At 44.8% G+C, this 26,376-nt stretch overlaps 2 protein-coding genes across 2 annotated transcripts in view; both read right to left on the reverse strand.

Annotated features, from left to right (window-relative positions):
• The window catches only part of LOC143767324 (uncharacterized), a 68,267-nt gene that overhangs the window by 4,089 nt on the left and 37,802 nt on the right, over nucleotides 1-26,376 (reverse strand). The gene's annotated exons all lie outside the window — the stretch shown is intronic.
• LOC143767314 (oocyte zinc finger protein XlCOF8.4-like) lies at nucleotides 1,893-24,113 on the reverse strand. The gene is made up of 7 exons (XM_077255554.1): nucleotides 24,077-24,113; nucleotides 13,021-13,170; nucleotides 12,712-12,891; nucleotides 12,505-12,628; nucleotides 12,323-12,420; nucleotides 3,355-3,445; nucleotides 1,893-2,502 (listed from the first exon to the last, which is right to left on the reverse strand). Exons 1-7 carry the CDS (start codon nucleotides 24,101-24,103, stop codon nucleotides 2,447-2,449), a joined length of 726 nt encoding a protein of 241 aa, XP_077111669.1. The 5' UTR covers nucleotides 24,104-24,113; the 3' UTR covers nucleotides 1,893-2,446.

Here is a 26,376-nt window from a genome sequence, read left to right on the forward strand (position 1 = left end):
GAGATTTGATCAGATTTCTCTCTGTCCTATCACCCTCATTCCAAAGGCCAAAGAGAATGAGTCGATCATATTTTGAAGAACTATTTTCAGTGTTTGGTTTCATCACTATTAGAGAACTGAGAAAATGTGCTTGTGTGTGTTCTACAAAATATATACACTGCTCAAAAAATAAAGGGAACAATAAAATACCACGTCCTAGATATCACTGAATGAAATATCCCAGTTACAAATCTTTATTTATAGCATAGTGGAATGCGTTGAGAACAATAAAACATAAAAATTACCAATGTAAATCAAAATTATTATCCTATGGAAGTCTGGATTTGGAATAATACTCAAAATCAAAAGTGGAAACTCAAATTACAGGCTGATCCAATTTCAATGGAAATGCCACAAGACAAGGAAATGATGCTCAGTAGCGTGGGTGGCCTCCACATGCCTGTATGACCTCCTTACAACGCTTGGGCATGCTCCTGATGAGGTGGCGGATGTTCTCCTGAGGGATCTCCTCCCAGACCTGGATTATATCATCAGTCATTTCCTGGACATTCTGTGGTGCAACATGTCCTTGGTGAACGGAATGAGAAATGAAGTCTCAGATATGCTTGATTGGATTCAGGTCTGGGGAACGGGCAGGCCAGTTCATAGCATCACTGCCTTCATCATGCAGGAACTGCTAACACACTTCAGCCACATAAAGCCTAGCATCAGAAGGAACAAAGGGCCCACTACACCTGCATATGGTCTCACAGTGGGTCTGAGGATCTCATCACTGTACCTAATGGCAGTCAGGGTACCCCTGGCTAGCACAACACATGAAGGGATGTGCGGCCCTCCAAAGAAATGCCTCCCAACAGCATTACTGACCCACTGCCAAACCGGTCATGCTGGAGGATGTTGTAGGCAGCATGATGTTCTCCACAGCGTCTCCAGACTGTCACGTCTGTTACATTTGCTCAGTGTGAACCTGCTCTCATCCGTAAAGAGCACAGGGAGTCAATGTTGAATCTGGTAATCTGGGTGTTGTTTGGCAAATGCCAATTGCCCTGCACGGTGTTGGGCTGAAAGCACCACACTCACTTGTGGAAGTCGGGCCCTCATACCACTGTCATGGAGTCTGTTTCTGACAGTTTGATCGGACACATGGATGTTAGTGGCCTGCTGGTGGTCATTTTGCAGGGCTCTGGCAGTGCTCCTCGTTGAAAAAAGGAGGAGGTGGTGATCCTGCTGCTGGGTTGTTGCCCTGCTACTGCCCCCTCCACATCTCCTAGTATGTGGTCCATTCTCTGGACACTGTGCTGAAAGATACAGCTACCCATCTTGCCACAGACTGATGTGCCATCCTGGATGTTCTGCACTTCCTGAGCGTACACTGCCTCATGCTACTGCACCTCTAGGGGTGAGAACAATGACAAAATGCAAAAGTGATCAAAATAACAGCCAAAAAGGATGAGAATAGAGAAATGGTCTGTGGTCACCCCCTACAGAACCACTCCTTTATAGGGGTTGTCTTGCTAATTGCCTATCATTTCTACCTGTTTGTTCAATTTGCACAACAGCAGGAGAAACTGATTAACAATCAGTATTGTTTCATAATTGGACAGGTTGATTTAACAGAAGTGTGATTGACTTGGAGGTATGTTGTGGTAAGTGTTCCCTTCATTTTTTTGAGCAGTGTATAATCAAAATCAACTATACCACAATCATTTTCATTTCATAGCTTCTTTTTATAATATAAAGAAGTATACATCCATCTTGCTGTTTCCATGGTCAGAATGAAAAGAGTCCAAAATACCACACTGTGGAAGAGGAGGAAAACTTTGTTCCAGTTTGGGTCAGGCAGAGACACAGTCAGAGACAGAACACCTGCACATGGGCAATGTTTTGGGGGTCCTCTACCTTTCTCAAGCATTTTTGAAGCAGGTCAATCAGATCAGCATAAAGCATTATTTGCAGATTCCCAATTTTTTCAAGTGTCCATTTCTGATTTTCTATCGCTTCTCCAGAAGTCCCTTTTGTTACCGGACAGTCCTCTCCTAACATTCATGGTGACTTCAAGGCCAAATAAATTTTGGATGTTAAAAGATTCAGAGGAAAACTATTATCCTGCAGATTGGTTAAAGCTATAATCCAAAGGTAAAAATTGTAAACCAGCCCTGTATTTTTTTTTCTTTGTGGAAAATATTAAAATTGCAACACTACGGAAAAAGTCGTGGAAGCATGTTAATGATATCGAAATGATGAAAAAATGAAAACCAAATTTTCAAAAACAACTCAAATGTATTCACTATTGAACTTGAGTGTCGTCACTCATTGGCATGCAATCAATGAGGTTATTTATGGTTGTCTGAGGAATGTTCTGTCAATTGGGCAAATCACCTCTCCAATTGCCGATCAATGATGTACCAGATGTGCTGGATGGAAAATAAATCCGAAGATGTTCTAGTCATGGTAGCACCTTAAGGCGATGCAGGTTGCTCAGTAGCAAAAGCAACATGTCACCTGGTGTTGTGGTGAAAAATGTCATACTGCTTGTAACACGAACAAGTCAATGTAATCGCCAAACCTTTAGGCTGTGTGCACACGTTGCTGATTTTTTGCGTCTTTTTCGCGTTTTTCCCCCGATAAAAACGCTATAAAACCGCAAAAAAACAGCATACAATATGCATCCCATCATTTAGAATGAATTCCGCATGTTTTGTGCACATGATGCGTTTTTTTTTTCGCGAAAAAAACGCATCGCGGTAAAAAACGCAGCATGTTCATTAATTTTGCGTTTTTTTTGCGGATTTCCCACTATAAAATGCATTGGGAAATGTCCGGAAAAAAACGCATCAAAAACGCACCAAAAACACGCAAAAAACGCATGCAGATTTCTTGCAGAAAATTTCAGGTTTTTCTCAGGAATTTTCTGCAAGAATTCCTGAACGTGTGCACATAGCCTTAGTGTATCTGCAATAAATACTACAGGGGTCCAACTACCATACATTATGCCACCACACACAATAATCCCAGGACTAGGACCGGTTTCTCAAACATCTGTAAGCAGCCTGTGTGACCTGAACATACTCATGCTTTAAAGTAAATAAATCGAGATGTTTTAAAAATGTTGTTTCCATTTTTATATCATGTGCATATCATATCATCAATATGTCTATCCATATTGTGATTTCCAAAATTTTGCAACTTTTCCTTCTTGGAGTTACAATATCAATGAGGAGTGTCAAAATAGTGTATTTAATTTCTTTTTCCAATCATTCTGCCAGTAAAATTTATGTAAACAACAAAAATTCTGTACAAACCCTAAAATTCAACAAAATACCGTAATTGTTGAATTTAGTGGTCACTACTCACCTGTGCGGTTATCTGCAGGAATCTCCTCTTTACACTGCTCACGACCCCTCACATATGTCTCTATAGTATTAAAATGGGTCAAATCTTTACCCTGAAAAAAAATAATATAAAAGTCAAAGACAGATGCAAAAGTTGCGTGAAATGATTTTTAAGGACAAAAGAAATATTTTAATATGATAATGACCAAAACTGAAATGACAGCAATAGATATCACATAGCTGCAGGTCTCCTGCATGAAACCAACCTGTCGGCTTCTATTTCTAACCTGCAGTCTCCATAACCAGAAACTGTGAGAAGATCCAGACAACATCTAATGTCCATTATCAACTTTATCTTGTAATATCCACCAAGTATAAAGCATACACTGAATGGGCAACATATTAGGGTTCTCGCACACTGCGCTTATCTTCACGTTCGTGGGTACTGTTGGGGTCTTGCGTCTGAACCCCTTGGCAAAACAGGATTCAGGCGTATGTGTCGATGGAGCCATAGACTATAATGGTGCCGGCAGAACGACTGTGCCCTCTGCCATGCATCAAACAGGAAACAGACATACAGGGGCTGGCTGGCAATTTTCAGCCTAGGGGGCAATCACAAGGCAGTGGCCCTCGAGTTGCGGTGGCCCTCCTTTTCCCTGCTTATATCTGGCCACTACATTAAAGTAGCAGAGATAACAGGCTTTAAAAACAGGCTGGTACACAGATATGGGAACTGAACGGAGCTTGCTGCATAGATATGGGAGCAGAATCGAGCTTACTCCAGAGATATGGGAACAGAACGGAGCTTACTACAGATATGTGAGCAGAACAGAGCTTACTACAGAGATATGGGAGCAGAACAGAGCTTATTATAGAGATATGGGAGCAGAACCGAACTTACTAGATTCAGAGATATGGGAGCCGAACCGAGCTTACTGCAAAGATATGGGAGCAGAACTGAGCTTACTACAGAGTTATGGGAGCAGAACCGAGCTAACAGCAAGGAAATGGGAGCCGAACCAAGCTTACTGCAGAGATATGGGAGCAGAACGGGGCTTACTACAGAGATATGGCAGCAGAAACGAGCTTACTACAGAAATAAGGGAGCAGAACCAAGCTTACTACAGAGATAGGGGAACAGAACCGAGCTTACTACAGAGATATGGGAGCAGAACCGAGCTTACTGCAGAGATATGGGAGCAGAACCGAGCTTACTACAGATATAAGGGAGCAGAACCGAGCTTATTGCAGAGATATGGGAACAGAATCGACCTTACTACAGAGATATGGGAGCAGAACCAAACTTACTACAGAGATTTGGGAGCAGAACCTAGCATACTACAGAGATAAGGGAGCAGAACCGAGCTTACTAGAGAGATAAGGGAGCAGAACCGAGCTACTGCAGAGATATGGGAGCAGAACTGGGCTTACTACAGAGATATGGGAGCAGAAACGAGCTTACTACAGAGATAAGGGAGCAGAACCAAGCTTACTACAGAGATAGGGGAACAGAACCGAGCTTACTACAGAGATATGGGAGCAGAAACGAGCTTACTGCAAAGATATGGGAGCAGAACCAAGCTTACTACAGAGATATGGGAGCAGAACCGAGCTTAGTGCAGAGAAATGGGAGCAGAACCGAGCTTATTGCAGAGACATGGGAACAGAATCGACCTTACTACAGAGATATGGGAGCAGAACCAAACTTACTACAGAGCTATGGGAGCAGAACCTAGCATACTACAGAGATAAGTGAGCAGAACCGAGCTTACTAGAGAGATAAGGGAGCAGAACCGAGCTTACTACAGAGATATGGGAGCAGAACCGAGCTTACTGCAGAGATATGGGAGCAGAACCGAGCTTACTACAGAGATAAGGGAGCAGAACCAAGCTTAATAAGTCTACTACATGGAACCAAGTCTGGTACATAGAAACTGGAGCAGAACTGAGATTACAACATACATACAGTACCATAATCTAGATTACTACATTGATAGAGTACCAGAACCAAGCTTACTGCTTAGATATGGTGCCATAACGGAGCTTACTTACAAACATACACACAACAATACAGCTACACAGTGCCTAGTACTATCACCAATACACAGAGAATACATAATATTATAATATCACCATTACCTCTACATGAAACTACATTCTATACAAAGACCAATGATGCCACCATACACTCCCTGACAGAAGTTATGTCGCTTATCCATGTTATGTAAATAAAAGCTTATAACCTGATGTTAAATTCATCCATTGGTTGTATAAGTTATTCTTTTGAAATCTGGAACCCTCCAAAATGTGGTTTAGGTTAAGAAAATAAATTGTTATCAAAGCAGAAATATTGATCAGTTAATAGACACAGAATGGTCAGATTTTGGCAAGACAAAATTTTTGTTGCCTACAGACAAATAATTAACTTAAAATACAAATATATGTTGCATAACATTGGTGAATGAAGTTGTGGTGCTCATCTAGATTCTTTGGTTTTGTCTTCCAAGCTTCCTCTTTCATCCTTCCCCAAACATGCTCAATGATGTTCATGTCTGGTGACTGGGCTGGCCAGTCCTTGAGCACCTTGATCTTTTTTGCCTGGAGGAACTTTGTTGTAGAGATGGATGTATGAGATGGAGCACCATCCTGCTGCAGAATTTGACCTCTTTTATGATTTGGAATATAAGCGGTAGCTAATACTTCTTGATATTTTAGGCTATTGATATTGCCTTCCACCTTGCAAATGTTTTGCACACCCCCATACTGAAGGTAACCCCAGACCATGATCTTTCAACCACCAAATGTAACTGTCTTCTGTGTGTATTTTGGATCCATACTGGCTCCAGTAGGTCTCCTGCAGTGTTTGTGGCAGCTGTGGTGTAATTCTACTGAAGAGAAATCCATCTTCTGCCACTTTTCCAGTGTCCATCTATTTAGCAGGCTGTGGGAGTTTGCAAACGCCACACGGTTTTTTATTTGCCTTTTGTTTAGTGCTGGCTTCTTGGCACTGATTCGACCATGGAGGCCATTTTAAGACAGAATCCTACAAACTGTTCTAGTTGGCACAGGTAAAGGTTTAGGTGTGCACTCAGCCTTAATATGGTGAGGTGCTGGTGTAACGGACCAATGGCCCAGAATAACAGTAAAAGTTAAGTTCACTGCACTCTCTCTAGGTTTCTTATGCAAAGTCTGGTATACATTTATTATACATAAACTGGGAGCGTAACAGAATATTACAGCATCTGTGATTTTTTATATGCAACGTTTCGGCTCAACCAGAGCCTTTGTCACGTAATCGCTTGTTCCAGCTAAGAGATTGATATACAGAGAAGGCGGAAAGTCCCAGCGGTGCAATATAAGCTCTATTGTAATCTAAATGTCCGCCTATGGAAGATCCTGTCCAGTAGTGTGGACCTGCAGTGTCTGTTATGACAAGCGGCGCTCCCGCGCCTTGCTAACGATCAGCGTGTCACGTGCGGTGAATTTAACTTTTACTAGTTGACACAGGGACTTGAGGTGACCAGACCTGTTGGAGCTCTGCTGCTGTGGAAGAGGGGCTTGCTTTGGATTTTCTAACCAACAAACATTCCTCCTGAGCAGTTGTCTTGCGGGGTCTGCCGGACCTGGGCTAGTCAAACACATCTCCAGTCTCTTCAAATCTTTTTTTTAATTCTTTGTACTTGACGCTGAGACACATTAAAGGTGCCCGCCACCTCTGCAGTGGATCTGGTCTTCAGCCTCTTGATAATCCAGGCTTTGGTCGCAGGGTGGATTTTTGGCATGTTGTCAAGAGCTCAAGTTGCAGTTCAAGTGAAGGTCTGGGGTGCTGGGTTTCTTTTTATACACACACACTAAATAACCGATCATTTACTGAGCACAGGTGAGGATGTAAACTAGGATTGGGTGCATTATATGACCAGGTGACAAAACTTTTGGCTTGCTAAAATCTGACCATTCTGTGTCCATTAACTGATCAATATTTCTGCATTGATGTCAATTTATTTTCTTAACCTAAACCACATTTTGGAAGGTTTCAGCTTTCAAAAGAATAATTTATACAACCAATGGATGAATTTAACATCAGGTTATAAGCTTTTATTTACATAACATGGATAAGCGACATTACTTCTGTCAGGGAGTGTACAACTTTTACTACTAGTATACTACAATACTGATCATTAATTTTAAAAAAAGCACAACACTAAGTGCCATTGTATACAGGAACTCTGTATTTACGGTCAGTGTAAAGATACTACAGTGATCACTGGTGAGATTATACACAGGAGATCTGTATAAGGTGTCAGTGTAAAGGTAATACAGTGATCACCACTGCCAGTGACATTATACACAGGAGCTTTGTATATAGTATACAGTGTATAGTGTCAGTGTACAGGTAATACACTGACTCACTAGTGATGTCTCTAGCTGAAGTCCTTCATCTTTGCTTTTCATTTTCATCCAGCACTTCTTCCAGCCAGGACTCGTCTCTGCATAAAATAACACAGTTACCTAGAGCATGGCTTCCAGACCACATTCCCCACTTTTTCCCTTTCTTCTACACCATGTTCCAAATTATTATGCAAATTATATTTTTCTCGGATTTTCCTAAATGGTCGGTGCAAATGACAGTCAGTCTAATAAAAGTCATCACCCGTTAGAGTATACATCGAGTTTTATTGGAGAAACCTCCCAATGATAACAGTATAATCTCCAAAATGAATAAAAACTCAAAATGCACTGTTCCAAATTATTAGGCACAGTAGAATTTCTAAACATTTGATCTGTTTTAAAGAACTGAAAATGCTCATTTGTGGAATTTGCAGAATTAGGAGGTCACATTCACTGAACAAAAAAGATATTTAACTCCAAAACATCCTAACAGGCCAAGTCACATGTTACCATAGGAACCCTTCTTTGTTATCACCTTCACAATGCTCGCCTCCATTGAACTTGTGAGTATTTGGAGAGTTTCTGCTTGTATTTCTTTGCATGAAGTCAGAATTGCCTCCCAGAGCTGCTGTTTTGATGTGAACTGCTTCCCACCCTCATAGATCTTTGCTTGATGATACTCCAAAGGTTCTCTATAGGGTTGAGGTCAGGGGAAGATGGTGGCCACACCATGAGTTTATCTCCTTTCATGCCCATAGCAGCCAATGACTCAGAGGTATTCTTTGCAGCACGAAATGGTGCATTGTCATGCATGAAGATGATTTTGCTCCTGAAGGCACGTTTCTGCTTTTTATACTATGGAAGAAAGTTGTCAGTCAGAAATTCTATATACTTTGCAGAGGTCATTTTCACACCTTCAGGTACCTTAAAGGGCCCTTCCAGCTGTTTCCCCATGATTCCAGCCCAAAACATTACTCCTCCATCTCCTTGCTGACGTTGCAGCCTTGTTGGGACATGGTGGCCATCCACCAACCATCCACTACTCCATCCATCTGGACCACCCAGGGTTGCTCGACACTCATCAGTAAACAAGACTGTTTGGAAATCAGTCTTCATGTGTGTCTGGGCCCACTGCAACCGTTTCTGCTTGTGAACACTGTTTAGCGGTGGCCGAATAGTAGGTTTATGCACCACAGCAAGCCTTTGAAGGATCCTACACCTTGAGGTTTGAGGGACTCCAGAGGCACCAGCAGCTTCAAATAATTGTTTGCTGCTTTGTAATGGTATTTTGGCAGCTGCTCTCTTTATCCAATTAATTTGTCTGGCAGAAAACCTTCCTCATTATGCCTTTATCTGCATGAACTCTGTCTGTGCTCTGTTTCAGTCACAAATCTCTTCACAGTATGATGATCACTCTTAAGTTTTCGTGAAATATCTAATGTTTTCATACTTTGACCAAGGCATTGCACTATTTAATGCTTTTCAGCAGCAGAGAGATCCTTTTTATTTCCCATATTGCTTGAAACCTGTGGTCTGCTTTATAATGTGGAACATCATTTTTAAGTAGTTTTTCTTTAATTAGAATCACCTGGAAAACTAATGATCACATGTGTTTAAGATTGATTTCAGTGATCCACTGAGCCCTGAGACACAATACCATCCACGAGTTTATTTGAAAAACATAACAATTAAATCTTTATGACACTTATATCCAATTTGCATAATAATTTGGAACATGGTGTACACTAGACATCTGAATACAGAGGTGCACCCACAAACAATATATAATTGGTTATTATGCGACCTCATAGATTGTAAGCTTGCGAGCAGGGCCCTCATTCCTTTTGGTATCTGTTGATCTATGTGTTTATTGTTATGCTTAATGTCCATTGTCTGTACAAGTCCCCTCTAAAATGTAAAGTGTTGGCACTATAGAAATAAAATTATCATAATTATTATTATTAACCGACCATTCCAAATATAAATTATAATCCACCACTGTGCACCCACTAACTTTAAATAGCCACTTTCCTCATTTAATATATAAATTAATTAGCACCTGTACTCTTTCCCCCAATTCATTACCAGTCACTTCATCCTCAACGCCCCCCACTATGTACCTACCACTCTAACCCTAACCCCGATTCATTATAGTTACATGCCCCTCCCGCCCCAATTCATTGTCATGTCTTTCTCTCTCACCCTCTATTCATTATCAACTCCTCTACCCCACATTCAATACATCATTTACTCCCCCACCCTTAAAATTCATTATTTGTTCTTCCCCTAGATCATCATTTGCTCTCCCCACCCCCTCTTCAATTGATCATTTGCTCTCCCTACCCCCACCTTCAATTAAATTGCTGTCCCCTGTCCCTCACACTGAATTTATCATTTTGCAGTCCCCCCACTTTAATGTGAAGTCCCCTTCATTCATTGCAGTCCCCTATCACCCTCTCACTTCATCTGCAGTGCCCCTTCATCATTTGCAGCCCCCTATCCCCCTTCCATTTCATCATGAGCAGTCCCACATCAGACACACTTCATCATGTGCAGTCCTGCAGTCCCCTTCTCCCACTTCATCATGTGCAGTCCCCTTACCCCCCACTTCATCATGTGCAGTCCCCTTACCCCCCACTTCATCATGTGCAGTCCCCTTACCCCCCACTTCATCATGTGCAGTCCCCTAACCCCCCACTTCATCATGTGCAGTCACCCTTACCCCCCACTTCATGTGCAGTCCATCTTACATTCCACTTTATCATGTGCAGTCCCCATTACCCCCCACTTCATGTGCAGATCACCTAACCCCCCACTTCATCATGTGCAGTCCCCTTTAACCCCCAATTCATCATGTGCAGTCCCCCTTACCCCACTTCATCATGTGCAGTCCCCCTTACCCCCCCACTTCATGTGCAGCCCCACTCCCCCTTCATCATGCGCAATCCCCCTTACTCCCACATCATCATGTGCTGCCCCATTCCATCATGCACAGCCCCACTCTCCCCACTTCATCATGTGCAGTCTCCTTTATCCACTAAACTATCATGTGCAGCCCCACTCCCCCTTCATCATGTGCAGCCCCACTCCATCATGTACAGCCCCACTCAACCATCATGTGCAGCCCCACTTACCCCCTCACTCCATCATGTGCAGTCTCCTTTAACCCCCAAATTCCATCATGTGCAGCCTCCTTACACCCCCCACTTCATAACTTGCAGTTACCCACCATTAAATTTATTTTATAAAGAAAACAAAAAAGTTTGTCATACTTACCTCACCAGTCGCTCCCCTGCAGTGCCTCTCTGCTTCTAGCATCCGGATCATGTCGGCGTGTGCGTGAGGACGCCATCGCGCATGCCCAACACCTAACCTGGAAGTATAGAGAACATGAAGGGAGCAGTAGCTGCGCAGCCGTCAAGGTGACAGCCAAGCATAGCTCCTGGCCCCAGCGCAGACGTGTGCGTCAACTGTGATGCAGCTGTGTCTGCTGCCAGCCGCGTCACAGTACAGCAGACATGGCTGTGCACAATTTGCTGTGTGGCTGTAGCCACCACCAGGCAGCCGGCCCTGAACAGCTGCTGGGGGAGCGGCCCGGGGGGCATTTGCCTCTTTGCCACCTGGGCCAGTCAGCCCCTGCAGACATAGATGTAGTAGGCACGCTGTTATGTTCCTGGAACCAACCCATCACTATAGGACACGTGTGACATGGAGCATAGTCCTTCTGTCATAGGGTAAACAGCTGCTGTAAAAGGAGGAACATGGTTGACCACAATTCTTAGGTACTTTGGTAAGCCCTAGTGTTCAAACATCAATCCACTGTATCAGAGGACCTAGAACGTACTCAGAAAAAATTCCCCACATCATTACTCCTCCTACACCGGCCTGATAAAAAAGGTTAAATTGATACATAATGATGGGTCTAAATTCTGAACACATCAGAATGGTGCCACAGAAATCTCGATTCATGAGACAAGACGTTTTCCACTGCTCATTGACCAAATTTTTCCACCATTTCACCTATTGGAGACTCCTTTTTTTTGCCTTAGACAGCAATGACTCTCAAACCAAACTGGTGGTCTACTGTTATAGCCCATCTAAGCTAAAAAACAATGATTTTTTAATTTGGACACCTTTGTTGGTCACCACTGTCTCCCGCTGGTTCATTCTTGACATCTGACATCCTTCTCTTACCCCTTTCACCAACGAGTTATGTCCACACAATCCACTTATATTGGAGGATTTTACTTGATTACAATATTCTAAACTCTTGATGCCAATGTACGGAAAAACCCACAAGGTCAACAGTTTTTGAAATATCTTCCATGGCTACTCTAGCACTGATGACTCTGTCTTGGTCAAAGTCTTTCAGATTGTTTGATTTTTCTATTATAATGTGGATTCAAATGTAAACTGATCCACAGAAAACTAATCACTTAAGTCTCTTCTGCACTCCCGGATCATAGGTCTAATTTCCAGAAGCTCCAACCATAAAGTGAAGGAGTGTTTAATAAATTGGCCGTACAGTGTAAAATACTGATGGATAATAGAAGACTTCTACACATCATAGGGAGATTTCATGACACCTTCTCTCCATCTACCTGATCATCCTGAGGAACACTGGGATCTTCTTGTTTACAGTCCTGTGGAAGAAAAGGACAGGGACATCTCTCTGGTGTTGTCCTCTCACTGGATTGAACTGGAGGAAACACATAAAAGGGACTGAATTCATTCTTTACATACAGATAATTATAGGCCGTGTGTATTTAGTCCTGTCTTTTACCTGGTGATGTGAGGGGCTGGGAAACCTCCATCATGACGTCCTTGTACAGATCTTTGTGTCCTTCTAAATACTCCCACTCCTCCATGGAGAAATAGATGGTGACATCCTGACACCTTATAGGAACCTGACACATACAATGATACCGTCATCCCCCCGATCCCTCCATAGCGTTACTGTATAATGTCCCAGCATTCCCAGCAGTGTCACCTCTCCAGTCAGCAGCTCAATCATTTTGTAGGTGAGTTCTAGGATCTTCTGATCATTGATGTCCTCATGTATAAGGGGGTACGTTGGAAAGTCCGTGATTGGGCTCAGGGGTCTTCCCCATCCCTCAGACACAGGGGCCTGACAGTGCTCACTAGAGGTCTTCTTCACTATTGTGTAATCCTGCTTATGGAGAGACACATTAATAAATCTCCCTACAGACATTTTCAGAGTCCTCACCTCTCCAGTTCTGTCCATCTGTTATTCCCATAGATAAGAATGATGTAATGTGACATCATCATAATTTCTCACCTCTCCAGTAACACGGAAGAGGATCTCTAGGGTGATGCGCAATATCCTCTCCGCCATCTTGTCCTTGACCCTATGCATCCTTGATGGGTGAATCAGGAAAATTCTCTTACATAGACGATCTCCACTGAGAGGATCAGATATTGTAGGGATCTGAAAATGGTAAGAAGATGAGCCAATGTGAAATCATGAAGATTCATGGGTGATTACACAGTTACACATTACATGTTTATGTAAAAATAATAAAGTTATGGCTTATGGAAAAAGGGGGAGAAACAGTTTTATCTAAGAAGATAAAAATTATAAAATTAAAATGGCTGCCATCATGTTTCACAGAAAAAAAATCTGTCCTGTCCCCTCCTGTTAATATGTACAGGTGACACTAATCATGTGCAAAATGAAGCAAAGATACTGAGATCACAATCTATGCTACGGAATCTCTACTCAAGTCAAATCAGCCACTCAACATTCAGAAAGACACAGTGGAGAGCAGAGAGAGCAGTCTTTCCTTTCCTAAGCACTCCAGATATCTCTAGTGTTAGATCAGACAGACAGGGAAGACAGCAGTGTAAGCAGTCTCTTCTTACCTTGACAGAAAAAAAAGGTTGGAACGCGGAGATATTAAATCTAGAAATTAAGCAGATAATTGGTGATGAGTGAACGTGCTCAGATAAGACGTTATCCAAGCATACTCAGGCGCTAACTGAGTGTCTTCGGCATGCTCGAATAATATATTAGAGTCTCTGCACCTGCATATCTCAAGGTTGTTCGTCAGCCACAACCCATGCATGAATTGGCTGTTTGACGAACAATCGCGAGACATGCAGCTGCGGGAACTTGAACATGTTATTCGAGCACGCCGATGACACTTGTTTAACACCCGAGCACGCACGGATAACACCTTATCAGAGCCCGTTCACTCATTACTACAGATAATCAATGTTATGTGTACCCAAGAATGGTACAAATGAAATCCAAAAATGTTAGCATTTTGTCCAGACCTTAACAGGCTAATCAGAGGAGTAGCAATGGAATTCATACAAGGGGAGGTGAAACACAAGTTGGCTCCCAAACTGGGTAAAACGTGCTTAGAATCAGGGGTGGGTTAAGGGTAGCCAGGGCCCCGGGCTGTTCAGACACTGTGGGGCCCCCCGGTCATGTGACGGGGTCATGTGACGGGGGTCATCATATACCTGAACCAGATTATTCCAGAAAAATAGTTGCTGTGTGAAACTATAATCTGTCAAACATCCATTGATCTAGTCAATTTACCCTTCAGTTCAGTATATAGTATACAGTGTATAGTGTCAGTGTATAGGTCACACTGACTCACCAGTGACGTCTCTAGGTGAAGTCCTTCATCTTTCTTCCAGCACAGACTGCCATCACTTCATTCAGCCAGGACTCTTTTCTGCAGGAAATAACACAGTTATCTCGAGCTCCGCTTGCAGAACACATTACTTAATTTTTCCCAACTTCTACATTACACCACATGAAGAAAAAGAGGCAACATAGTGTCACTCTACACAGTAACAGGGCCGCCCTCCCATTTAAAACAGTGTCCTCAAAAAAATAAAATAAATACATCACTGCAGTAATAATATCCCTTAATTAGCCCCTATGGTAATAATAATATCCCCCATCCTGGCCCCGTGTATCTCATTCCTGGCTCCAGCCATATGTTCTCTCATCCTGCCTTCATGAGTATCCATCCTGCCCCATATGATCTCCCCATCCTGCCCCATCAGTCTCCATCATATCCATCCTGCCCCATGATCCTGCACGATCTGTCTCCAATCCTGCCCCATGTCTTTCATTCTGCCCCGTGTCTCCAATCATGCCCCGTATCTACATTCTGCCCATGTCTTCAGCATCTCTGCCCCCAGTGTCCAGCATCTCTGCCCCCAGTGTCCAGCATCTCTGCCCCCAGTGTCCAGCATCTGTGCCCCCAATGTATCCAGCATCCTGCCCCCAGTGTGTCCAGCAATCTGCCCCAGTGTCTCCAACATATTGCCCCCATTGTGTCCAGCAATCTGCCCCAGTGTCTCCAGCATATTGCCCCGTGTCCAGCAATCTGCCCAAGTATCTCCAGCATCCTGCCCCCAGTGTGTCCAGCATCCTGCCCCCAGTGTGTCCAGCATTCTGCCCCCAGTGTGTCCAGCATCCTGCCCCCAGTGTGTCCAGCATCCTGCCCCCAGTGTGTCCAGCATCCTGCCCCCAGTGTGTCCAGCCTCCTGCCTCCAGTGTCTCCAACATATTGCCCCCAGTGTGTCCAGCAATCTGCCTTAGTGTCTCCAACATATTGCCCCCAGTGTGTCCAGCAATCTGCCCCAGTGTCTCCAGCATTCTGCCCCCAGTGTGTCCAGCAATCTGCCCCCAGTGTGTCCAGCATTCTGCTCCAGTGTCTCCAGCATATTGCCCCCAGTGTGTCCAGCATTCTGCCCCAGTGTGACCAGCAATCTGCCCCAGTGTCTCCACCATCCTGCCCCCAGTGTCTCCAACATATTGCCCCCAGTGTGTCCAGCATCCTGCCCCCAGTGTGTCCAGCAATCAGCCCCAGTGTGTACAGCAATCTGCCCCCAGTGTGTCCAGCAATCTGCCCCAGTGTGTCCAGCAATCTGCCCCAGTGTCTCCAGCATCCTGCCCTCAGTGTGTCCAGCAATCTGCCCCAGTGTCTCCAGCATCCTGCCCCAGAGTGTCCAGCATTCTGCCCCCCAGAGTGTCCAGCAATCTGCCCGTGTCTCCAGCATTCTGCTCCAGTGTCTCCAGCATATTGCCCCCAGTGTGCCAAGCATTCTGCCCCAGTGTGACCAGCAATCTGCCCCAGTGTCTCCAGCATCCTGCCCCCAGTGTCTCCAACATATTGCCCCCAGTGTATCCAGCATCCTGCCCCCAGTGTGTCCAGCAATCTGCCCCAGCGTCCAGCATCCTGCCCCCTGTGTCTCCAGCATATTGCCCCCAGTGTGTCCAGCATTCTGCCCCAGTGTGACCAGCAATCTGCCCCAGTGTGTCCAGCATCCTGCCCCCAGTGTCTCCTGCATATTGCCCCCAGCTTGTCCAGCATTTCTGCTTCCAGCATGTCCAGCATTTCTGCCCCGGGATCGCCGCTCTAAAAAAACAAAAAAAAACACGAGTTCTTACTTACCAAGGCGCGCTCCTGCGGCGACTGGCAGGCACGTCAATAGCCTTACTGCCGCAGCACCTGTAGGGGGGGCCCGGTGAGCAGATGAGACGGGGCCCGATGCGGGCCCCCTCTGCCAACCGGGCCCAAATGCCAGTCAGGGCAGTAATGCCCTGAAGGCGGCGGGCAATCTGAGCGGTAGCCCAGGGCCCCCCCACACCACTGGGCCCTGGGCTACCGCCCAGTTTGACCCTATTATAATCCGCCCCTGCTTAGAATTATTAATTACTAATATTTATTATTAATTTAATTCTAGTGGTTGTGAACACCCCAGTGGGTGCTCAGACGATAAGTATCAGAGATGAGCTAATTTGTTTGGAAAACGATCACAAAACATAAATTCGGCACGAATATAGCACACTCGGAATCGTGATCCGAAACACAAGCAAAATAATTTTAAAAAATTGGTAAAATTCGGTAAAAAGTACGTGAAAATATTTGCGCTGCCACTAAAATATTTTGAGCACTTTGGACATCTTGTTTTGGCAAAATATTGACAATATAACAGCAGAGTGGCTGCTCCTGATGCTGGGACTGGTTGCTGATATATTTTAGCTAGTTAGCTAGGCGGTTGTTTCTAAGTGAGATAGTTTAGATAGCTTGTGACCTGTGCAGCTATGAAATCGACCTTCCAGCATTATTACTGAGGTCCACAGACAAAGACAGCAGGGCACATTTCAAAGAAGTGTATTGTGCACTGCTTCTCATTGTGCACCATCTTTCTAAATCTTATTTTTTCACTTGTTAAATGTGATACAGCAAAGCATATGTCACCTTGTAATTTAGTTGTGGTGACATTGTTCTGTGATTTGAGCTGTTGGCCAGGAAAAAATGATTCTTTTGGCAGTTGCTAATTCTGATGCTAAACGTGATACAGCCCGCCATATCCCATGTTGTTATCTAGTGGCGGTGAAATTGTTGTGTGTGTAGAGCTGCTGCACAGTAAAAAAAAATTGGGGGCAGTTGCTAACATGATTCAGCACACCATATATCACCTTGTCATTTAGTAGCGGTGACATTTAAAAAAAAAAAAATCTGTTGCTAAACGTAACACGGCCCGCCATATCCCACTTTGTACTTTTGAGGTGGTGAAATTGTTCTGTGTGTAGAGCTGTTGCACAATAAAAAATTATTTTTTGGGTTGTTGTTAACGTGATTCAGCAGGCCATATCCCACCTTGTCATTTAGTGGCGGTGAAATTAAGCTGTCTGCATAGCTCCTGCAGATTAAAAAAACTATTTTTTTTCTATTACAAATGTGATGCAGCTTGCCATATCCCACGTTGTAATTTTGTGGCGGTGAAATTGTTCTGGATGCAGAAAGCTGTTGCACAGTAAAAAAAAAAAGATTGGGAGCAGTTGCAAATGTGATTCAGCACACCATATATCACATTGTCATTTAGTGAGTGAAATTCAACAGTCTGCATAGCTCATGCAGATTAAAAAAATAAAAAATTATGTTGCTAAACGTGATACAGCCCACCATATCCAACCTTGTCATTTAGTGGTGGTGAAATTGTTCTGTGTGCAGAGCTGTTGCACATTAAAAAAATATATATATTTTTCTTTTTACAAACGTGATACTGCAGGCTAGATCCGAGTTTGAATTTGTTTGGAGCATATCTTCTAGGTTATACAGGCCTCATCCACACTAAAAACAAATATGTTCTGTTACTATTGTGATACAATAGTGGAGATCTCAGTCTGAAATTGTTTGGAGCAATCTTCTTTGTCATACAGGCCTCATTCACATTCAAACAATTATTTATTCTGTGACAAATTCAATTCAGCATGCCATATTTCACCTTCTCTTTTAGTGCCGTTCAAATTTAGCTGTGTGCGGAGGTTGTGCAGAGATTAAAATCTAATTTTTTGTTGCTATTACTGTACTCCTACCACACTATCTGAGCGGCATGACTGGGAAAAAGTGAGGTCATGGTAGAAGGGGGATTGGACTTCCTGTTCAAGGTGTACATTGGGTAGGTGGTAATGTTTGTCAAAGCACTAGTGAACCAACAACGTCACATCCTATACAAATACAACTGACAACTTCTGTTACTGGACAGGCTACTCCACTACCTTTCTTTAGCAGATGCAAAGTGGTTTTCCTTGTTGATGAGGCCCAGAAAGAGCATGTGCTCGAGTGGATGGCAAGCGCATCTTCGCGTGGCCTCTCTTTCTCTTCCTCCACCTCAACATCAGACCCAGTACAGACCACAGAGGTGGCACCCCAATTACCCTTGCTTCCCTCCACATCACAACTCTCTAACTGCCCAGCTGACTGTAGGGAACCACAGATGGGTGAGTCTGCAGAGCTGTTCACACATTCTATGCCATGGGCATCAGAAGTATACTCAAAAGTTTTACAGAGAAAAGAGGAGGAAATCATCTACGCCAATGCCCAAAATATTTTTAGCTTGGATGCAGGGCATGAGGAAGTAGGGTCCGAGCACAATCCTGACCCTCATCACCAGACGTTAACCTCCAAGGGGGAGGTGATCTTGATGAGACTCAGATATCTGAGGCTCACGCGGACTGTACTGTGCTGTCAGGGCAGGAAGAGGAATAGGGTGACTCTCAGGGCGAGGAATGTGATAACACAGAGGATAATGATGAGGTGGTAGATCCGAATTGGCGTGAACACAGAGGCACACAGCTGAGTAAGTCATCTGAGGAGGAGGAAGACGATGAGGTTAAGTTGTGCTGTATGGCGCAGACACGTACTGATACAGCTACGACAAGCAATGCATCCTCACCCACAACTGTGGCCCACAGCGTTCACAGATCTTCAGCTCGCAGTGGTGGCAAGCATTGCCTAGCGTGGGCCTTTTTTGACACTGCAAAAAAAGTGCAATAATTTGACTACTACATGCATGAACTTTCACATGAGCAATCAACATGCTTTACTTTGGGAATCCCACTGTGCAAAAATGCAGACCAGCGGATCTCAACAACCATCAGCCGCCCCTATCGGATCTGCTGCTTCTTCCTCCTCCTCTGTTACCATTTCAAGTACTGTGTCGCAGGTCCTTTACCCGCTCCAGTCAGGCAGAGTGAGAGCCCATCAGCTGTAATGCAAACGCACATGCCTGCTGTTTTTGAATTATCTCAGAGAACGAGCACACCACAACTTTATCAATCCACCGTCCAACATCTCCGCCTGCACCTCCCTCACAATCCAGCAGTTTGTCTGGCTCATAGTACTGCACCTTCTCTCAGCACCGCAGCCAGCCAACGGTCCCACAATTGTAGTCACGTAAAACATTATTTCCTCCTACACATGACAAAGCTAAGAGGTTGAACTTCAACATCTCCAATCTGTTGGCCACGGAAATGCTGCCTTTCTGCCTGGTAGATACAGATGATTTTCAAAAGCTGATGGCCGTCGCATTCCCCCAGTACCAGATGCCCAGTCGCCATTACTTCTCTAAGAAAGCTATGCCTGTGCTACACCAGCATGTCGCAGACAACATCACCCATTCTTTGACTAAATCTATGTCTGCCAGAATGCATTTCACCACAGGCACTTTGATGAGTAACCATGGCCAAAGGTTTTACATCTCGCTGACTGGGCACTGAGTGACTTTGATGGCTGTGGGGGAAGGCGGGGAAGGTGCTGCTTCACAAGTCTTCGAATCCCCAAGGCTTGCAAGACAAACCTCTATATTTCAAACTTCCTCCACTGCTTCTGCCTCCTCTAGGACCTCCACCTGCGCCCTCAACCTCTGCCTTAATGTGACGTGCGTTCCAACAGTGCAGAGCAAATCTCCTGTGCAGCCAGGGCTCACCGCAATCAGTAGGTGTTAAAATTGATATGCCTTGGAGATCGCAGTCATACAGCTGAAGAGTTATGTACAGCTCTCCAGGCTGAGTTTGATCAATGGCTGTCTCTACTGAACCAGCATCCAGGGAAGGCCGTGTCCAATAACAGTGCGAACCTGGTGACAGCCCTACACGGAGGCAAGCTAATACATGTGCCTTGCATAGCTCACATCCTCAACCTGGTGGTACAGCGTTTTCTCCGCCACTATCCTGGCCTGGGTGAGCTGCTGCAGGAAGCATGGAAGCTGTGTGCTCACTTCCGCCATTCACACCCCTCATGTCATCGAATTGCATCGATACAGAGGTCTTTGTCCATGCCAGTTAACGGGTTAATATGCGATGTGCCGACACAGTTGAATTCCACTCTGCACATGTTGCAATGACTGAGGCAGCAGCAACGAGCCCTGACGCAGTATGTCATGTCATATAGCCTGGGCCAACACAGTACAGACGCGGCGCTTATCATGTTTATGGAGCGGGTACAGATTAAGGACCTCTGCACCCCTTTCTGCACAGTTCCGACATGGCTACTATGATCATTATCGCTGTCGTTGCTGTCTTCAGCATCACTAATCCGGTCATCTATATGCTGGAGCAGACTTTGAATAGCCTGCGGAAAGAGGTGGTGGTCCCAGAGGAAGGTGGGGAGGGGGGGCCCAGAGGAGGAAGCAGAGGAGGATACAGAAGGGATAAAATTGTCTCAAAGTTTCAGACTTTCGTCACACAGGCGGGTGACAAGGGAGGGTGGATTACTGTGATCGAGGGGGGCTGGTGATACCAGACAAACTGTTCGTGAAGGTGCAAGAGCCGAGGAACAAATGGAGGAGGAAGAGGTGATGGGCGAGCAACTGTCAGGAGATGAAGAGGATAATCATCCACTCTCTGATGTTCATGGTTAGCAGGAGGGGACAGAGGAAACAAGCATCAGTGTTACCCAGCCACCAATACAGCATGGAAGAGCGTGACATATGAGTGCCTTTTTGCTGCACTATCTTAAACATGATCCCCATATAGTTATGATTCCAAATAATGCTGACTACTGGGCTGAAACTCTGGTAGATCCAGGTTATGATACAAAATTTTACCAGATGCTTCCCGCCCTGGAAAGGGACCAGCGAATGCTTGAGTATCGAAACATGCTTTTACACAACCTTGAGAGGTTTTCCCCAAAACAGAAGTGAGGCACACAGTGGGCATCGCAGCTCTACACTTCTAACCTCAGGCACATCAATTCGTCAACGCCAAAACATTATAAAACATTCCAAACTTGTGGAAATGTGAACAGTCATGGTTGGTCTCCATCTGCTGGGTTGGGTGTAGTGGAAGACCTGTCGGTCCCCATTATACTATTTCTACTGTGATGAAATTGATGCCACTTTGTTGGTGTCTGCCAATAATTGTTTGAAATGTGAACACTCCTGATTGGGTCTCTCCATCTGCTGGGTTGGCTGTAGTGGAAGAAATACGCTCCCCATTATACTATTTCTACTCTGGTGAAATTGATTCAAGAAAAGCACATCCAGCCCATGAATGGCAGCGCTTCCCAGGACTCACATTCAAAGATGATATTTCATATTTTTTTATTTCATAACTTAAAATAGAAGAGATACAACGCGTTTCGGATACAGTATATATCCTTCTTCAGGTATCATAAAAACACAGTACAAATCCTACTAGTATAAAATTCCAAAATTCTGGTGAAATTGATGTCACTTTTGTGGTATCTGTCCTGAAAGGGACTCTGTCACCTGAATTTGGCAGGCTATGTAAATTCCCTGTTTTCGGTCCAATGGGCGGTGTTTCTTCTTTTTTCCTCCACCCCATCCTTCCCCGCTGTCCGCAATATTTTCCGGAACTGGAGTAGGTGTCCTCCAGAGTTTGCGCGTGCGCAATGCAATCTTGTCTCGCGCATGTGCAGTATGCTTTGCCCATCTGCGGGCAAAGCCGAAAAGCATTACTGCGCATGCGCGGCGCACTATGTCCCGGAACACAGAGAAATACTTCTGTAACATAGTGCGCCGGCGCATGCGCAGTAATGCTTTTCGGCTTTGCATGCAGATGGGTAAAGCATACTGTGCGTGCGCGAGACAAGATTGCATTGCGAACGCGCGAACTGTAAATGTGGAGACTCCTGGTTGGGTCTCATCCATGTACGTGTTGCCTGTAGCAGTAGGCCTCTGAGACCGTCAGGCCTCCACTTCCTTTGAGTCAACTACCTGTGTTACTATCCTTAGATTTTTCTGACAATAGTAGTCTACGAAATGTTAATGATATTTGTGCCACATGAGTGTGGCTGAGCATGAAAGCAGGTTGAGCTGTTAGGCTGCGTGTCCACGTTCAGGATGGCCGGCGGTATCGCCGGAGCGGCAAAGCCGCTCGGCGCTAAGCCCCGCCCCCTTCTGGGACGCGATGATGCCGGATGTGTTAACTGTACACATCCGGGATCATCGCACTCCTCGCATAGGGCCCTGTGTTATGCCTTGCGGGGACGCTGCGTTCCCGCAAGGTGTACGGACATGCTGCGATCTGAAAAGACGCGCAGCATGTCCGGAGTCGCAGGGCCGCCGCGTGCGGGTATCCACGCATAGTGGACACGGGATTTCAAAAAATCCCCTCCACTATGCTGGAACATCTGGACGCTGCGTGTTTGACGCTGCAGCTCTGCGTAGCGTCAAACAAGCAGCGTTTACTGACCGTGGACACACACCCTTACATGTGGCATCAGGGCTCCCAGTACAGGAGACCTACACCCACCTTGTCTTAATTTGAAGTTCAATTCAAAGCTGTAAATGCTGGCCCAGACCCCGATACTTCATGCCTGGCTGATTGCTGCAGTGTCAAGCTACAACTTGTACTGTGGGTGAATTGAGTCCACTTTCCTGATGTCTGCCCCTAATTTGATGTGTTTTGGCAGCTTTTGGGCCTGTTTAAGGTGTTGTGTATGAGTTTGCTTTTTGCCTCTCACTGACTCCAATGGCGTTTGGCTATGTACGGCGAATATTCGACGAATAAATCGGAGAACATTCCAAATTCGGCAATCATAATCAGAACCGAACATTGAAATATTCGTTCATCTCTAATAACTATGCATTCCAAATGTGCAAAATTACTTAAAGGGGCTGTCTCATCTTTTTCAGCAGCAGCGTACCCCTTCACAAGGGGCAGTGAAATCTTGCTGGATTGACATTTCACACCATCAGCATTGCTTGGTATTGCAGTAAAAGGGATGAGACAATTACAGGCTTAAGTCTGCTAAGGGGACTAAAAAATAAGGTAAAAATAATTGTTTTAAAATAAGAATAAAAAAAAATTACTCCAATTTTTTCCTCCTTAAAAATAAATAAAAAAAAAAACACAAACATATTTGGTATCGTTATGTTAGCAAAAGTCCAATCTATCAAAATATAAAACTAATTTATCAGATTGGTAAACGGCGTAGCAAAAAAAATAAAATAAAAACAGCAGAATACCCGTTCACCGAACCTCCCTAAAAAATACAATAAAAAGCGATCAATAAATCTTATGGACCCCAAAATGGTATCAATGAAAAAGTCAGCTCGCCGCACACAGACCGGACACTGACACCGCTCAATGGATGGAAAAGTAAAAACGTGACGGGAAAATGGCGACACATAACAAATGTGTTTTATAAACTTCGGCGCTTTTTTTTGGTCACCACTTAAGAAAAAAATGCAAGTTGTAGTGTAATTATGGTGGAATCACACTGACCGGGACAATCTGGATTCCAGGTCGTATTTACAGCACAACGAGCGTCGCAAAAACAAAATCCAATGGCAGAATTTTATATTTTTCACTATTTCACCGCAGTCGGAATTTTCTTTATTCAGAGCATTCTACAGTTCAATGAACGGTGTCAACTACAAACACAATTACTCGCGCCAAAGAAAACAAGCCCCGATACGGCGAGGTCGGCGGGAAAATATACAAGGCTTCTGGAATAATGGGAGAAAATAACGAAAGCCCAAAAACAAAATTGTCTGGTAGTGAAGGGGTTAATATCCCCTGCCCCCAGTAATGGGGAATCTCCAGCACCTACCTCCACCTGCAGAGCCGCACACCACATATATGGCTGTTCTGTGCGCACAGGACCTGGGATGAGGTCACAGGAGGGGAGGAGTCAGGGGTCACATGATCAGGGGCCTCAGTGTCTGCAGGACTCTGCTATGCTGGTTGTCATGGTGCTGGATGAGGGGAAGTTTATGTGTGGGGTCAGGAGGGGTTTACAGGGTGGATGTAGCAGAGCCGTGTGTACGATGTGTACAGAGCAGAGCCATGTGTGTACGAGGTGTGCGGAGCGGAGCCGTGTGTGTACAAGGTGTATGGAGCAGAGCCGTGTATGTACGAGGTGTATGGAGCAGAGCCGTGTTTGGGACCGTGTGTATAGCTATGTCACTTGCACAGGGCGTGTGCATTTTGATCTATATACACACTCTACATGGACAAAAAAATTTAATTTTTTTTTTAACAACCTTCACATCGATCTCGAGCCATGGTCACTTGATGGATGAACGATCTGTAGGAAGATCGATCTTGTGCAGCCTAAATAGGTCACCAGGGTCTTCTCTACTGTTATTTTGATGGTATCAAGCCATCTTCCCAGGGCTGCCACTAGGAATTTCGAGGCCCCACACTGGCAAAATTTTCGGGGCCCCCTTGAGACTCCGCCCAGGCTCCACCCCAGCTCCGCCTCCAACCTTCGAACTGTCCACAGCCCCACCGCTCTCTTGGAAAAACTCCACTTCTCACCTATCACACATTAACAGTTCCCATCACCAGATCACACATATAACAGCAGTTTTTGTTTGGCCAAAAGATTTTTCTAATCTGCCACCACGACACGGCAGACTCTTTTGGCCGGGCCCTACGCTACTGTAACCTATTAAAAATTCGTAAAAATTTAGGTATATTTTTATTTATTTTTCAATTTTTAAAATGACGAATAATATCACATGCAAGGGACAAATATCACCGCACCATAACCAGACTACATATTACAACCACAGTGACCGAATAATACCACATACAAGGAACAAATATCACCGCATCATGTCCAAATCACATATTACCACCACATGGTGGTCAATAATACCACATACAGGGAACAAAGGCCACCACACCATGACCAGACCACATATTACCACAACAGTGACCGAATAATAGCACATACAAGGGACAAATACCACCGCACCATGACCAGACCACATATTACCACCACATAGTGACTGAATACTGCAATACTGATCATTAATAAAAAAAACCCCACAATACTAATGTCACCATATGTGCCATTATACACCGGAGATCTGTACTTAGTATGCAGTGTCAGTGTACAGATAACACACTGACTCACCAGTGACGTCTCTAGATGAAGTCCTTCAGCCTCGCTTTCCATCTTCATCCAGCACAGACCGCCATCACGTCTTCCAGCCAGTACTTGTCTCTGCAGAAAATAACAGTTATCTAGAGCTCGTCTTGCAGAACACATTGCTAATTTTTTCCACAACTTCTACACTACACCAGATGAAGAAAAAAAGGTGACATAATATCACTCTACACAGTAACAGGACCGCCCCCCCATTTAAAACAGTATCCTCAAAAAATAAAATAAATACATCACTGCAGTAATAATATCCCTTAATTAGCCCCTATGGTAATAATATTCCCCATCCTGGCCCGTGTATCTCATTCCTGGCTCCAGCCATATGTTCTCACATTCTGCCCCCATATGATCTCCCCATCTGTCCCATGATCCTGCCCTATCTGTCCCATGATTCTGACCCATCTGTCGCATGAACCTGCCGCCCCATCTGTCTCCATCGTATCCATCCTGCCCCATATTCCTGCCCCATCTGTCACCATCCTGCCCCATCTGTCTCCATCCTGCCCTATATTCCTGCCCCATTTGTCTCCATCCTGCCCCCGTGTCACACATTCTGCCCCGTGTTTGCATTCCTGCCCCGTGTCTCATATTACTGCCCCCAGCGTTTTCATTCCTGCTCTGTGTATCACATTCCTGCCCCATGTATTCATTCCTGCCCCGTGTCTCACACTCCTGCCCCGTGTCTCACATTCCTGCCCCGTCTCACATTCCTTTCCCCCGTGTCTCCATCAAGCCCCTGTGTCTCCCATCCTGCTCTCTTGTCTTTATCATGCCCCGGGCTTGCAGCATTCAGTAAAAAAAAAACAAAAACCCTTTCTCCTTACCTGGCCGGGCTCCAGCGCCGACGTCCATCGCAGGCATTTCAGCACGGAGTCGCCGGTGAATGACGTCCGTGCGCGCTGACGTCGCTGCCAGCCTCCGATTGGCTGGCGGCTTTAACTGTTGCCTTGCGGGCC

Source organism: Ranitomeya variabilis, chromosome 4, assembly GCF_051348905.1.
Source record: "Ranitomeya variabilis isolate aRanVar5 chromosome 4, aRanVar5.hap1, whole genome shotgun sequence".
Lineage (NCBI taxonomy): Eukaryota > Metazoa > Chordata > Amphibia > Anura > Dendrobatidae > Ranitomeya > Ranitomeya variabilis.

Coding starts and splice junctions, on each gene's coding strand:
- LOC143767314 (XM_077255554.1), bottom strand. CDS start 24,103: ATGTGGTGTGCGGCTCTGCAGGTGGAG. Junction 12,892..13,020: donor TCTTCCGTGTTACTGGAGAG/GTGAGAAATTAT, acceptor CTCCATAAGCAG/GATTACACAATAGTGAAGAA. Junction 3,446..12,322: donor GTGTTCCTCAGGATGATCAG/GTAGATGGAGAG, acceptor ATTTTTTTTCAG/GGTAAAGATTTGACCCATTT.